At 38.2% G+C, this 15,734-nt stretch overlaps 1 protein-coding gene across 2 annotated transcripts in view; it reads left to right on the top strand.

Moving 5' to 3' along the window:
- Window positions 1-15,734, top strand: part of ZNF81 (zinc finger protein 81) — an 81,819-nt gene that overhangs the window by 56,876 nt on the left and 9,209 nt on the right. For both annotated transcript variants that reach the window (XM_024116887.2, XM_055081658.1), the window contains exon 4: window positions 3,528-3,623. In XM_024116887.2, the coding sequence (XP_023972655.1) occupies window positions 3,528-3,623 (96 nt within the window). The remainder of the gene's footprint in view (window positions 1-3,527; window positions 3,624-15,734) is intronic.

The raw sequence follows: 15,734 nt of genomic DNA, 5'->3' as shown, positions 1-15,734 counted from the left end.
GATAAAGGTTTGTTTTGAAAGATGTCTGAAGTCTAATGAGTAGGAGAATGAATTAAAACAGTATTATAAAAAATTCTACTCTTATGTGTGAATCGGACTTTCCTGATTACTGCTTTGACCCTGTGGTAACTGCATCCACCTTGCATTTGACAACTCAATGCCTCCGTTTGGCCCCTGCCACCCCAGGATCCAGTTACTCCCATTGCATTTAGGTTTCCCAGTTCACTGGCAGAAGTTCCCACTGAAATTTCTGACCTACAGCAAAGAGCAATCACAGATTACCCGGGACCCCTTCACAAATTTATTAGTCACAGTCATCATGACAGGTGTGTCTCTGGACCCTCCCAGTGTGAGTGAGCAGACCTTCCACGATAAATCCACTCTAACATTCCAATCTCCCTAAGCCTTTGGTTGCCTTCCTCTGTAGTACACCAAAGTAGTCCTGGCATTTCAGCTGCATTTAGTGTGGGCCATGTTTTGGTCCATGTTTCAACCAACCAGCCAAATACACTGTTTCAGCCCTTCCTAACCCCTCAAGTGGCAACATTACATTCAGAATCTGCTTAGTGTACACATATCAATAATTTTGGCCTGATCCAACTTTATGTTATTTCCGTTATCCCACACCCTTAATATCGATTTCCACACATATTCCCCAGATTTCTGTCTGTATAGATGGGACAAATCATGCAGTTCTTTTGGAGTATCTCACACCTCCTCATGGGTCACACTCTGTACCTCACCCTTGGGCCTTGATGAGACTTAAGTCTAGTTATAGGTCTGGAAGCAAAGAAGGGTGGTAGGAATAGGTCCTGAGGGGAACCAGCAGTACCTTACAAGGCAAGTCCCTCAGGGGAGCCCACTGCAGGCTCCTCTGGCAGAGGAGGGTTAAACTTCTCAGTTGAGGGTAAAAGGGATGCTTCTATTGGCAAAGACTCATCTGAATTTAGAAGTTCAGTGTCCTCATATGTCTCCATTCCAGTTTTCAGGATCCCGTTCCTTCCTCATCAATGCTCTCCTTTAACAGCAGACACTCTGTGAGGTTGGGAATACAATTTGTGTTGTAATTTAGCCACTCACACGATGAGACTCTGGGTTTGGTTTTCAGCCATCTCAGCTCTGCAGCTACAGGAGCTAAGGGTTACTTTCAGGACAGACAGAGAAATTTTCAGGTCATTTATGTGATGCATGATCTGAAAAATCAAATCCCTGAGCTCATCCTTTGCTTTCCCCACTTCATCCAGCACAATTAGGAGCAACCAGGCAATCTTATTATACTTGGAAGTTTGACAAAAATTTCCAAGGTATCAAATACAAGGTTATCCAGAACCTCACTTCTTAAAAGTATTTGATTAGGAGTATCCAGTGTTGATATTTTGCATATCTCTATTGCCAAGTCACACCAGGGACTATTAGTGCCCTCCTTACTACTGAAATAGAGTCATTAGTGCTTTTGAATCTAATCAGAATAAGGAACCAATTCCAGAAATCCCATAACTAATTCAGAAAACTCATCCTTGAGATGCTGTTCCTCTAGAGCCACTCTCAGTACCAAACTCTGTATTATGGTTCTGCAGAGAAATAGAACCAATAGGATATGGGTATATACATATAGAGAGTATACACATACATGCATGCTCACGTGTGTACATAAATACAGAGTATGGGGGAGAGATTTATTTTATTTTAAGGAACCAGCTCACCCAGTTGTGGGGACTGGCAAGTCTGAAGGGCAGGCCAGCAGTCTGGAAATTCAGGTACGAGTTGAGGTCGAACTTTTGAGTCTGAAATCCACAGGGCAGGCCACGGACTGCAAACTAGGCAGATTTCTTATGTCGCAGTCCTGAAGCAGAATTCCTTTTTCCACTACCCGTTCTTTGTTCCCTTTGCTCTCAGCAAGCACCTCAGCTGGTTGTGGTTTTTTACCAAGTGGGATGACCCAAAACTTTATTCCTGAAAGGTCTGGCGCATTAGTAGTGCTGCCTGAGTTGAATTGTTGTAGTTTTCCATTGACTTTAATCACAGGGCATGATAGTATGCCTTATGGGGTCTCCTGTATTCTAGACATACTCTTCTTTACCTCCATCATGATATAGCACTCCAATTTCCCCTTGGTAGTCAAGATCAACCACCGCAGCCAGCACAGTAACTCCCTTCTTTGCCTGTTGATTCAGAGGCATGAAGAGACCAAGATGTCCAGGTGGCAGGCTTAACTTCCAGTTCAATGGAATCATTGTTGTGTCCCTCGGTGGAAGTGTTCCTCCCTTTGGAACTAAAACGTGTAGAATAGCAGAGCATAAGGTTGTGGGTACAGGAAGCAAAATTTTTGCTAATGGGTCACTAGTGGTAATAGTAAGTGGTGCCACTCCTGGCCCGGGGCTGAGTGGGTGGGGCTACCACCCTGTTGGGCTTGGAGGACAGAGTGTTGTACCAATGAGAATTATTGTGAAGCCTTAAAATCTAATGGAATTTGCCCTGCTAGGTTTCAGACTTGCTTGAGATCCCCCTTCCCTTTTTAAATTCTAATTTCTCCCTTTTGGAATGGGAGTATCTATTCTCTGCCTGTCCCACCACTGTATTTTGGAAGCAGATAACTCATCTGTTTCCACAGGTTTGCATGGAGAGGAATGTTGTCCCAGAATGACTCATACTCAAGTCTCACCTGTAAGATTTGGATGATTTAGATGATGTGATTTGAGACTTTGAGTTGCTGTTTAGATGAGATTTTAGACGTAAGAGCTGATGCTGGGATGATTAAGACTTTGGGGGATACTGGGATGGAGTTAGTGTATTTTGCACATGGGAAGGACATGAATTTTGGGACATCAGAGGGCCGGCTCTTATGGGTTGAATTGTGTCCCCTCAAAAAAAAGATATGTTGAAATCTTAGCCCCCAGTACCTCAGAATGTGCCCTTATTTGCAAGTAGTAATCTCTACAGAGGGGATCAATTTAAGATGAGGTCATTGGTGTGGGCCCTAACTGAGTGGTATCCTTACAAAAAAGGGAAATTTGGGCACCGAAATAGGCGCACATAGAGGGAAGACAATGAGAAGAGACGCACAGGGAGAAGACAGCCATGGGACTGAATTAAAATGCTTTTACAAGCCAAGGAATGCTAAAGATTTTTGGCAAGCACAAGTGCTAGAAGATGCAAGGAAGGATTCTCCCCTATATCTGCCAGAGAGAACATGACCCTGCTAACACCTTGACTTCAGATTTCTAGCCTCCAGAAATATGAGACAATACCTACCTATTGTTTTAAGCCACCCAGTTTTCAGTACTTTGTTAGAGCAGCCCTAGGGAACTAACACAGAACCTCAGAGAGACTGCTTCCATCCTCAGCTGCTGAGTGCTCTGAGGCATCTGAAGTGTGTGATGGTGTCATCCTTGATTGGTCTGAGATTCTCCAGTCCCTTTGCACCTTTGCGCTTATTACTCTTTTCCCAATGAAATGTGGTCACTTTTCCAAAGAACAAATGGAAAGCAATTAGCTGGACCCCATTTTCTATCATTTCCTGTTAACAGGGTGTGAAATTCCCAAGCCAGAGGTCATCTTCAAGTTGGAGCAAGGAGAGGAGCCTTGGACGTTGGAGGAGGAAACCACACATCAGAGCTGCTCAGGTGAGCGAGTGTGATCCGGGCAGAAGGGAGACATGGAAATACTTGAGGCTGATACTTTTAAAAGGCTATGATTGCTACCCTTCTTTTTTGTTTGTTTGTTTTACATCTTTATTGGAGTATAATTGCTTTACAATGGTGTGTTAGTTTCTGCTCTACAACAAAGTGAATCAGCTGTACATATACATGTATCCCCATATCTCTTCCCTCTTGCATCTGCCTCCCTCCCACCCTCCCTATCCCACCCCTCTAGGTGGTCACAAAGCACCAAGCTGATCTCCCTGTGCTATGCAGCTGCTTCCCACTGAAGGTACAAAACTTTAGAAACTTCTTGAAAATAGGTAACATTGGCCTCTCTGGTACCAAATTGCTCTCTCCCTTTATTTCCCTTACTGTTATCAACTGTCTTCTTGGCTTGGCTTTCCTCCAGGAGAATTGCTGCAATATGTATAGCCTCGATCATATGACAGGCTTCCTCAGTATGGATCTGGTTTTCTTGGATATTCTCTCCTTCCATCACATTTTTATGCTTTAATACCGAAACCCCATTCCCAGGGTCTTAGATCCTTATTATATACATTCAGGTTTTAATGGATTTTCCATCTTTGAAGATGAGTTGGTTGCCTCACTCCTGTTCTCCCTGGTGCCCTTTTACCTTCTTCTTCATCTCATTTTCATCTTCTCACTCTAAGAAACTAATAAACTGTCATCTACAACCAGCCTCACCTTCTTTTCTCTTTGTAGGTATTGCCTTTAGATTCCTCACTTCTCTCCACCTTCCCTATCTCACGCGTCTCTCCCATCTTCTGACTTTATGATCACTGTCACCTAGCATTTTTTTCTTTTAAAATCAGCTTTATTAATGTATAATTTACATACCATAAAATGTATCCATTTTAAGAGTACAGTTTGCTGAGTTTTGACAAAGGTACACACTGATATAACCACCACCCCAATCATGACATATTACATCCCGTCACACAGAATGCACCTTCATGTCCCTTGAAGTTAATACTCAACACCACTTCGGCCCCAGGCAACCATTGGCCTGCTTTTTGTTATTATAGATTAGATTTGTCTTTATTAGGGTTTCATATAAATGGAATCATACTGTATATACCCTTTTGGGTCTGACTTTATTTGTTCAGCATAATGATTTTGCAATTCATTCATGTTATTGAGTGTATCACTAGTTTGTTCCTTTTAAATAGTGAATACTATTCCATGGTATGACTATACTGTAATTTGTTTATCTCTATACCTGTTGATGACAGGTGGTCATTGTTTGGTTATTAAGAATAAAGCTGCAGTGAACATTCTGATATGTCTTTGTGTGAACATATGTTTACATTTCTCTTGGGTAAATACCCAGGAGTGGAGTTGCTGGTATAATATAATCAGTGTTTGCTTACCTTTCTTATAATTTCTTATAATTGCCAAACTGTCTTCCAAAGTGGCTGTATTATTTTAAATTCCTAACAGCAATACATGAGAATTTCTGTTGCTCCAAATCCTCACCAACACTTGCTATCATCAGTCTCTTTAATCTTTGCTATTATAGTGGATGTGTAATGGTTATATCATTATGATTTTAAGTTGCATTCCTCTGATGAGTAATGATGTTAAGTATCTTTTCATGTGCTTATTGACCATTTGTACATTTTCTGTGAGTTGTCTCTTCAAATATCTTTCCCAATTTTTATTGGGTTGTTTGTCTTCTTTTTATTGAGTTTTAAGAGTTGTTTATATTTGCTCGATACAACTCCTAAGCCAGATATATGTATCACCGATATTTTGTTCCAATCTGTGCCTTGCAATTTTTTAAAATAGTTTTTTAACTTTTATTTTATATTGGAGTATAGACGATTAACAATGCTGTGATAGTTTCAGGTGCACAGCAAAGCGACTCAGCCATACATATACATGTATCCATTCTCCCCCAGCCTCCCCTTCCATCTAGGCTGCCACATAACATTGAGCAGAGTTCCCTGTGCTATACAGTAGGTCCCTGTTGGTTATCCTTTTTAAATATAGCAGTGTATACGTGTCAATCCCAAACTCCCTAACTATCCCCTCCCTCCACCCTTCCACCCACTGGTAACCATAAGTTCATTCTCTAAGTCTGTGAGTCCGTTTGTGCCTTGCAATTTTATTTTCTTACTGGTGCCTATCAAAAGGCAAATGTTTTAATTTTGATGGACTCTAATTTATCATCCTTTTCAAACTTTTAGTATTTTTTGTGATCTGTTTAAGAAATCTTTGCCTACTACAAGGTCACAAAGATTTTCTCATATTTTCTTCTATAAGTTTTATTATTTTAGCTTTTTCGGTTTAGGTCTTTGATCCATTTTGTGTGTTTAATGTAAGGATTGATGTTCATTTTTTTCAATACGATATTCAGTTGTTCTAGAACCATTTGTTGAAGAGGCTTTTTTCCCACTGAATTTCCTAGGCACATTTATTAAGATCAATTGATTTCATATATGTGAACATATTTGTGGATTCTCTATTCTGTTCAATTGATCTATATGTCTTTCTGTTTTAAAATGAAGGTTTTATTATTATTTAGGTATGGTGAGGTCAACAGATCCAGAGACAACTGCCATTGAAAATAGTTTGTAACTCACAGTTCTCAAGAGGAGGAGGCATGCCACACCATGTAGGGGTCACACCAGGGAGCATCAGGGTCAATCAGGAGGTAGAAGTTGTGAGGAGGAAGCGTGGGCAAGAGACTTTATTGTGATTTTCATGGAAATAATGGGCGAGCCAGAGTTATCAGGCTAGGGAGGTTTAGAATTAGCTAGTTTGAGTAATTTCAGTGTGCTCTGGGGTGTCAGGACTGTCCTTAGTTGCCTGGTACCCAGCCCTGAGGTGATTTGGGCATGGGGCTAGTGGCTCAACCTGTGAGATCGTGATGAAGGAGATAATTGGTGGATATGGGCTCTGGATTGGTTGTTTTGCATATGAAAGGTATCGTTACAGGGAAGTCATTTACTGCCTCTAGGAAATAACTAGCCCTCGAAGGGGCAGTCTCTCCAGGATCAGCAAGGCATCAGATGCCAGAGCATCAAGAATACAGAAAATAAGAAAATATAGTTAATACACTGTCCTTTTGCCAGACCCATACTTAATTACTGTAGCTTTTATAATGAGTCTTGAAGTCAGGTAGGGTAAGTTCTCCAGCTTGGCTTTTTAAAAAAATTACTTTGGCTCTTCTAGGTCATTTGCATTTCCATATAAATTTTATAATCAGTTTGTAATTTTTTGAAAAAGCTTGCTGGGATTTTGGTATTAATTCTGTAGATCAATTTTAGGAGAACTGACATCTTAATAATATTGAGCCTTCTAATCCATGAATATGGCAACTTTCTACATCTATTTAGATCTTTGATTTCTTTCAGCAGTGTTTTATAGCTTTCTGTTTAGAAGTTTTATGTATCCTCCATTAAATTTATCCCTAAGTATTTAATGTTTTTTGATACTATTATAAATGGCATTTTTTTAATTTTCAGGTTGTTCATTGCTAGTATAAATTGCTAGTGATTTATTTCTGTACGTTGACTTTGTATCCTGAGGCATTTCTAAACCACCTATTAGTTTTCTTGTAGGTTCCTTGGGGTTTTTCATGTAATTAATCATCATCACTTTAAGGGCACTTTTACTTCTTCCTTTCCAATCTCATGATTTTTATTTCTTTTCCTTTCCTTATTTCACCTTCAGTTCGATGTTGAATAGAAGTGTTGAGCATGGGCATGCTTACCTTGTTCTGATATTTGGGGCAGAAAGTTCGTACCATGAAGTATGATGTTAGCTGTAGGTGTTTTGAAGCTGCCCTTTATCAGGTTATGTAAGTTCTTTCTAATCCTAGCTTACTGAAGAGGTCTTCTCTTATCATGGTTACATGTTGGATTTTGTCAAGTGCTTTTTCTTCATCTTATTAGAGTGATCATATGATCACTTTTATTTTGTTAATATGTGAATTTATTTATTGATTTTCAAATGTTAAATTGACCTTGAATTTTTGAGATAAATACTAGTTGATTTTGATTTATTACCCTTATTATATCAATGCATTGTTGGATTCTATTTACTGATTTAAAAAAAATATTGGCATTTTTCATGAGTGATATTGGTTTGTAGTTTTCTCTTTTTTTGCAATATCTTTGTCAGGTTTCGGTATTAGGGTTATGCTGACCACAAAAAAAATGAGTTGTGAAGTTTTCCCTTCTCTATTATCTGAAATAGTTTGTGTAAGATTGTTACTTCTTTTTTTACTGTTTCATGGAATTCACCAGTGAAACCATCGGGCTTGGAATTTTCTTGATGAGAAAGTTTCAATAACAAATTCAATTTCTTTAATAGACATAGGGCTATTCAGATTTTCTGTTTCATCTTTTGTCAGACGTAGTAAGTTGTATTCTTTAAGGAATTTGTCTATTTCCTTTATGTTGTCTAACTTAATTCTGTCGTGGTCTGAGAAAAGAATATATTTAGCTGTTGATGGGTGTTGTGTACTAATATTATATGTGTGTATATATATATATATATATAAAATCTCTCTATATATAGATTTAAAGTTGTGTGTTGTTGAGATCTGTTGCTTTATGGAATTATATTCTACTTGTTCAATCAATTATTTGTAATTATAGGGGATAAAAACTGACAAGGAGATTTTAAAGTTTATATGGATATACAAAGGACCTAGAATAGCCAACACAGTCTTGAGAAAGAAGAAAAGGTATGAAAGATTTACACTACCTAATGTTCAGATTTACTATAAAGCTACAGTAATTCAGACAGTGTAGTATTGATGTAAGGACAAACAGATATATAAATGGAACAAAAGAGAGTCCAAAAATAGACCCACATGTATATGGACAACTGAGTTTTGAGAAAGGTGCAAATACAATTCAGTGGGAGAAAGGAATATCTTTTGAACAAATTGCACTTGAACAAATGGATATTAGTATCAAATGGAAGGAAAAAACCTTGACCCAAACCTCACACCATATACAAAAATTAACACGAGCCATAGTAGGACTGAATTGTTTCTATTGGACCAACCCATCTAACAGATCAAAACTGTTAATTCTGGAAAATATATTTTAAAAACTACTGAAGACACTGGAGAGTGACCATAAGAACATTTTTCTAGGTCATCATTTATTGAATAATTTTGGATTGTATCTTGAACATTATCAGTGTTATGTTATAGTAACACTATATTCTGTTACACTGTTCTGTGTTTTTTCATAGCAGGCAATTAACCAGGTTATACTCAAATCGGAGATGCTGTCTCACCTAAGGTGGATAGCAACTCAGATCTCTGTTCAGACTTCCTTTAACTTCTGACTTCTCTCCAAAATCTGCTTGCTTTTATTCACTCTACCAATACATGTTTTGTTTTGTTTTTCTAGAGCTTACAGTTACTGTCTGTAGAATTTTTGTTTAGGAGGTTACTTCTCCATACTAGAAGTGGAACTCTTACAATTGATCCTTGTACATTTACCCTGTATTCTGAGACCTTGCTAATAAATTCACTCATTAATTCTAGTGAGTCTTTTTGTAAGTTCCTTAAAATTTTCTTTATCCATTATCATGTCTTTTGATAATTTCCTTTTTAGTTTGCATGCCCTTTATTTTTATTTTATCTTGTTCCCATTCTGAAGGCAAAGGCTTTCCGTCTTTCAGCATTAAGTATATTAGCTGTGGTTTTCCTTAGATGCCCTTTATTAATTTGTGGCAATTTATTTTTATTCCTAGTTTGAAGAGTTTTTAACACGAATGGATATGAGATTTTCCAAATGCCTTTTCTGCATTTACTGAGATGAACATTTTATTCTGGTAATGTGATGAATTTCACTGATTTTCAGATGTTAAACTGACCTTGCATTCCCAGGATAAACCTTACTTGATCATGATGTATTATCTTCTTTCATGTATTTCTTGATTCAATTTGCTAGTATTTGGTAAGGATTTTTATCTCTATGTTTCTGAGAGATATTAATCTTTAGTTTGGGGGGATTTTTTTCACTTATAACATCTTTGATTTCAGTATCATGTTAATGCTAACCTCATAAAATGAGTTGAAATTCCATGCCTGCTCTGTCTTCTGGAAGAGTTTGTGTAAAATTGCTATATTTGCTAGGATTTTTCAATGGTCACTCCTCTGTCTGGTGATTTTGTATAAGATTGCTTTAAATTTTATAATTTTTCCTTAAATATATGATAAAATTTACCAGTGAACTCATCTGGGTCTGAAGTTTTCTTTGTGGGATTATCTTTAATTTCAAATTCAGTTTCTTTAATAGATATAGGGATGTTCACATTTTCTATTTCTTCTTGTTTTGATAATTTTTCTTTCAAGGAGTTTGTGCATTTTATCTAAGTTGTCAATATTTGACATTCAGTTGTTTCATAATATTCCTGTATTATCATTTTAGTGTCTGTTGTATCTTCAGTAATGTGCCCTCTTTCTCTGAAATTGATAAAATTTCAATTCAACAGGATTACAAAAATATAAATTTCTGTGCACTTAATAACACAGCCTCAAAATATATAAAGAAAATATGGATTATACTGAAAGGAAAGATAAAATACACAATCATAGTTGGAGATTTTGACATACCTATCTCAGTAATTGATTTTTGTCTGTTTACAGACAGAAGAATTGGTAAAGATGTAGAGGATTTGAACACGATAAACCAGTATGACCTAACTGACATACATAGGTCACTACATCCCACAACTGTAGATTACACGTTCTTTTCAAGTGCATGTGGCACACTGACCAAAATAGACCCTATTTTGGGACATAAAGCTAATTGCAACAAATTTCAAAGGATTGAAATCATTCATTATATGTTCTCTAGCTACTGTTGAAATAAATCAGAACTCTGAACAGAGAGACAATTAGAACATATCCAAATGTTTAGAAAGTAAGCAGCATATATACACATAGCTCATAAGTCAAAGAAAAAACCACAGTGGAATTAGAAAATATTTTGAGCAGAATGATAATGAAGATATGACACATCAGAACTTGTGGGATGAAGCTGAAATACCACCCAGATAGAAATTTATTGCTTTAGATCAAGATGGTAGAATAGGAAAATCCTGAGCTCATCTCCTCCCACAAACACACTTAAATTACAGCTACACAGAGAACAACTAACTCTCTCTGAGAATGACATAAAGACTAGCAGAACAGATTTTCTACAACTAAGGATATAAAGAAAAGGCCACATTGAGAGATGTAGGAGGGGCAGAGACACAGTCTATTCAGAACACACACACCCAGTGTGATGACCCACAAGCAAGAAGGTATCATAACTGCAGAGGTCCCCCTTGAAAAGTGAGGGGTCCAAGCCCCACGTTGCACTCCCCAGCCCAGAATACCTGCATTAGGAAGACAAGTCCCCCAACATCTGGCTTTGAAAACCAGTGGGGCTTACATCTGGGAAAGCTGGAGGGCTGTCAGAAACTAAGACTCCACTCTTGAAGGGCTCACATACAGACTTACTCTCTCTGAGCCCCATTGCAGTGGCAGCAGCTTGAAAGTGCCTAAGTTATATGAGAATGAGATTCACTGACTAATTTTAGAGCATGTGCCAGAGGGGCAGGGATCTAGTGGAACTTTCTCTAGGGACAGAAGTGCTAGTGCATTTTTTTACTCTCCTTCCACCTAGCTGGCCTGGTGCCGGCAGGTACCATTTCTGTCACTCTCCCACTCTCCATTAGCCTCACTAACACCATGCACCCAGTGTTCCTCTAAGGACCCACCCCACTCCACCCAGTGGGCAGCCTCAGCTGGCCCCAGTGCCCCCCCCACAGTGGGTCCTGCTCCAGAGGGCCATTCCACCCTCCAGCATGCTCACAGCAATCATGGCCCAACCACAACAGGTGAGTACATGCAGCCCACACAGAGGATACCCCTGGAGCACCTGGTTCTGGTGACCAGGGGGGGATTGTATCACTGGATATTAAGAAAATATTATGATGAACTTTATGCTAACAAATTTGATAACTGAGATGAAATGGACACAGTCCTAGAAAAACACAAGTTATAAGAAATGTCACAAACAGAAAGAGAAAAATTTTAGTAGTCTTTTTATCTATTAAAGAAGTTTAACCTAGAATTTAAAACCTCTCTCCATTGGTGAATTCTTCCTGTCGTTTAAAGAAATAATACCAGTATCATACAAGTTCCTTTGGAGAACAATAAAAACAAAAAATAACATTTTCTACCTCATTTGATAGTAAATTGAACTATATTCGAATAAAAAATTACTCTTCTTCCAAAGGTATCATCATGGTCAGAATGGTGGTCACCTCTGGAGGTCAGTAATTGACTGGGAAGGACCACAAGGAAACTAGCTGAGATAATTAAAATATTTTATATTTTCATCTAGGTGGTGGTTACATGGGGTATAATATGAAAAAACTCATGAGTTCTACATTTAACATCTGCACTTCACTGTATAGAAATTATACCTCAATAAATGAAGAATTTCTTATGCAGATCATCTTATGAGCCTGTGAGATTATTCCTTGGGGATATTTATATAGGAATGATATTGCTTGATCATTGGAGTATACATGCTGTACACAAGTGTGCCCATTTCACCACATCTATGCCAGTACTTGGCATTATCCAGATTTCTTATTTTGTGGCCAATCTAATGGATGTAAAGTGGTATTGTGGGTTTTTTTCCCCTTTTTAATATCTGTTATCCATTTGGGTTTCTTCTCCTGTGAATTAATTGTTCCTATTATTTTATCTTGTCTAACCATATAGTTTTTTTCTATTCTTGACTTGTACCTAATTTGCTCACTTCCTTTTCCACTGAGCCTTTCCCCCCCACTGAGATGCCACAGGCTATGGATGTTGTTTACCATCTTCTGGATATTTGTTCCCGTAGTAGTTAATTCAAAAGATTCTTCCATTCTGAACACTTAAGCTTTTTATTTGTATTCTTATGACTTCCATATTGGCACCACTAGTTGCTATATTATAACTGGGCTTTAGTACCACACTTACATACATATTAGACAATTCCCACAGAATATTCTACTTTATTCATCCTTACTTAGTATGTGAGGAATTGGCATCATCATTGCCCAAATCAGGAATCTTCAACATTCCAAACTTTGTCAGATTCTGCTGTTTCTTGTTTCTTCACTCTTAGCTATCTTCTCCTACTCATTACTCTGTAATTCCTTTTTTTTTCCTTTTAAAAGAATACTATTTAGATATCCTCTCATCTTAACTCCTAGTATCATCACCTAGAGGAAGTCTGTATTTTCATATGCTTGGATTACTCTGTTCCTAATGGGATTTGCAGATTCCATTCTTGTTTCTAGTTCATCTTAAATGCCACTTATAGATTTCATTACCTGAGACACTGCATTTATATTTGCCATTAGCTTTATGAAGTAAAGCTATTAATATTAAATATTAATTTTTTGCAGTCCAAATGATTTTATTTTTTAAAATTTATTTTATTAAAGTATAGTTGATTTACAACGTTGTGTTAATTTATGCTGTACAACACTGATTCAGTTATACATATATATATTCTTTTTCATATTCTTTTCTGTTATAGTTTATCACAGGATATTGAATATATTTCCCTGTGTCAATTACTCCATGTTATGTAATACATGACCAATAGCTCTTCTCTCAGTGCCACCTACAACATGGCCATTTATTTCCAATTAAAGTTGTATCTGTGCAGTTTCCTTAATTCATGCTTTCCTCAGATTTTCACCTTGTCTTTAATGCCTACCAAATATGAAGTTCGTCTCTGCATCTAGGCTCTTTATTATTTTGTGCTTTGCCTATCTAGGCAATAGACACTTACGTTTTGTTTCATCTCAGGTTATCGTCTATTCCATGAAATTCCCCTTACCTACTCCAAAGTAATTGCTCTTTTCCCTTTCTGTTCCCCCATCACTCAGATGCTTCTGCCCCTAGTAATTTTGAAAGTCCCTGAAAATAAGAGCCTGTATCTTATTTTCATTATCCAAATGCTAAGCACAAAGAAAATACCAATATTAAATAATCACATTTGTGGGGGACAAGAATATGAGTATTTTGCTCTATTTCAGAAGGGTTTTTAAAAGTTCTACTGAGAGGAATTCAACAGAACATAGATTGTAATTGGAAAGTAAAGACAATGGAATCAAATATTTAAAAGTTTACTGTCTATGCATTGTTTCTATTTTTAAAACATTTATTTATTTATTTTGGCTGCTATTAGAAGTCTATTAAAATGATTAGCAAAATGAATAGCACATAGGGTGTCTGCTTCTGAGGTTCAGAAAAGTCTCACTAGCAATATGATCAGATTAATTTTCAAAATAAAAGACTCAAACTGTTTGATGAAGCATACATACTTTTTTTGTGTGTGTGGTACGCAGGCCTCTCACTGCTGTGGCCTCTCCCGTTGCGGAGCACAGGCTCCGGACGCACAGGCTCAGTGGCCATGGCTCATGGGCCCAGCTGCTCCGCGGCATGTGGGATCTTCCCGGACTGGGGCACGAACCCGTCTCCCCTGCATTGACAGGTGGATTCTCAACCACTGCGCCACCAGGGAAGCCCCCATACATACATTTTTAAATGGCACAAAAGAAGATGCTAAGCAGGAATGGAGGAAGAGGATATGAACATGTCCGTTAATTTGGGAATAAACTGGACTTTTGTGAGGCATTTTTTTTGAGTGGCAAAGAGAATGCCAGCTTGCATGTACAGTTCTTCCTAGACCGATGACTCTCCATTTATATACTGTTCATTGAATCTGTGGGCTCAGGAAAGGTGTAGAGAAGCTTTTTATTGCAGGATAAAATTTTTTACGATGAATATTGGTGCTGGTGATCTAAATATTGTCCAATACAGCAGGGGGTTAGAAGTTAAGTTCTATTTACGTTAGACATTTTATATACATTTAAGTGTTAAGTAAAGTGAGAAGTGAAGCCACCTCTAAAACCAAGCCTAGGAATCCAGGGCTTAATAACTTCCAAATAAAGTAAAGCCAAATGTGTGAGAATAAAATGCAACTTAAGAATAAGAGGAGGGGCTTCCCTGGTGGCGCAGTGGTTGCGCGTCCGCCTGCCGATGCAGGGGAACCGGGTTCGCGCCCCGGCCTGGGAGGATCCCACATGCCGCGGAGCGGCTGAAAAAAAAAAAAAAAAGAATAAGAGGAGGGAGAGGCCTTCAAGATAGCGGAGGAGTAAGACATGGAGATCACCTTCCTCCGAACAAATACATCAGAAATACATCTACATGTGGAACAACTCCTACAGAACACCTACTGAACGCTGGCAGAAGACCTCAGACTTCCCAAAAGATGTATTTTTTTTCCTTTTTCCCTTGCGAAAATTCCCTTGCGATTGTGTATGTGTATGCTTCTTTGTGTGATTTTGGCTGTATAGCTTTGCTTTTCCATTTGTCCTAGGGTTCTGTCTGTTACTTTTTTCTTTTTTTACTATGGTTTTTAGCACTTGTAATCATTGGTGGATTTGTTCTTTGGTTTGGTTGCTCTCTTCTTTCTTTCTTTTTTTATTGCTTTTTATTTTTTTAATACTTTAAAAAATTTTATTTTAATAACTTTATTTTATTTTTTTCTTTCTTACTTTCTTTTTTTCTCCATTTTCTTCTGAGCCATTTGGCTGACAGGGTTTTGGTACTCGGGCTGGGTGTCATTCCTGTGCCACTGAGGTGGGAGAGCCAAGTTCAGGACATTGGTCCACCAGAGACCTCCCAGCTCTACGTAATATCAAATGGTGAAAGCTCTCCCAGAGATCTCCATCTCAACGCCAGGACCCAGCTCCACTCAACAACTAGCAAGATACAGTGCTGGACACTCTATGCCAAACAACTAGCAACACAGGAACACAACCCCACCCATTAGCAGAGAGGTTGCCTAAAATCATAATAAGGTCACCGACACCCCAAAACACACCACCAGACAGGGTCCTGCCCACCAGAAAGACAATATCCAGCCTCATGCACCAGAACACAAGCATCAGTCCCATCCATCAGGAAACCTACACAACCCACTGAACCAACCTTAGCCACTGGGGGCAGACACCAAAAGCAACGGGAACTATGAA

Source organism: Physeter macrocephalus, chromosome 21 (assembly GCF_002837175.3).
Source record: "Physeter macrocephalus isolate SW-GA chromosome 21, ASM283717v5, whole genome shotgun sequence".
Taxonomy (NCBI): Eukaryota; Metazoa; Chordata; class Mammalia; order Artiodactyla; family Physeteridae; genus Physeter; species Physeter macrocephalus.
The sequence above is the reverse complement of the archived record's forward strand: the minus strand, read 5'-3'. Positions and strand labels throughout refer to the sequence as shown.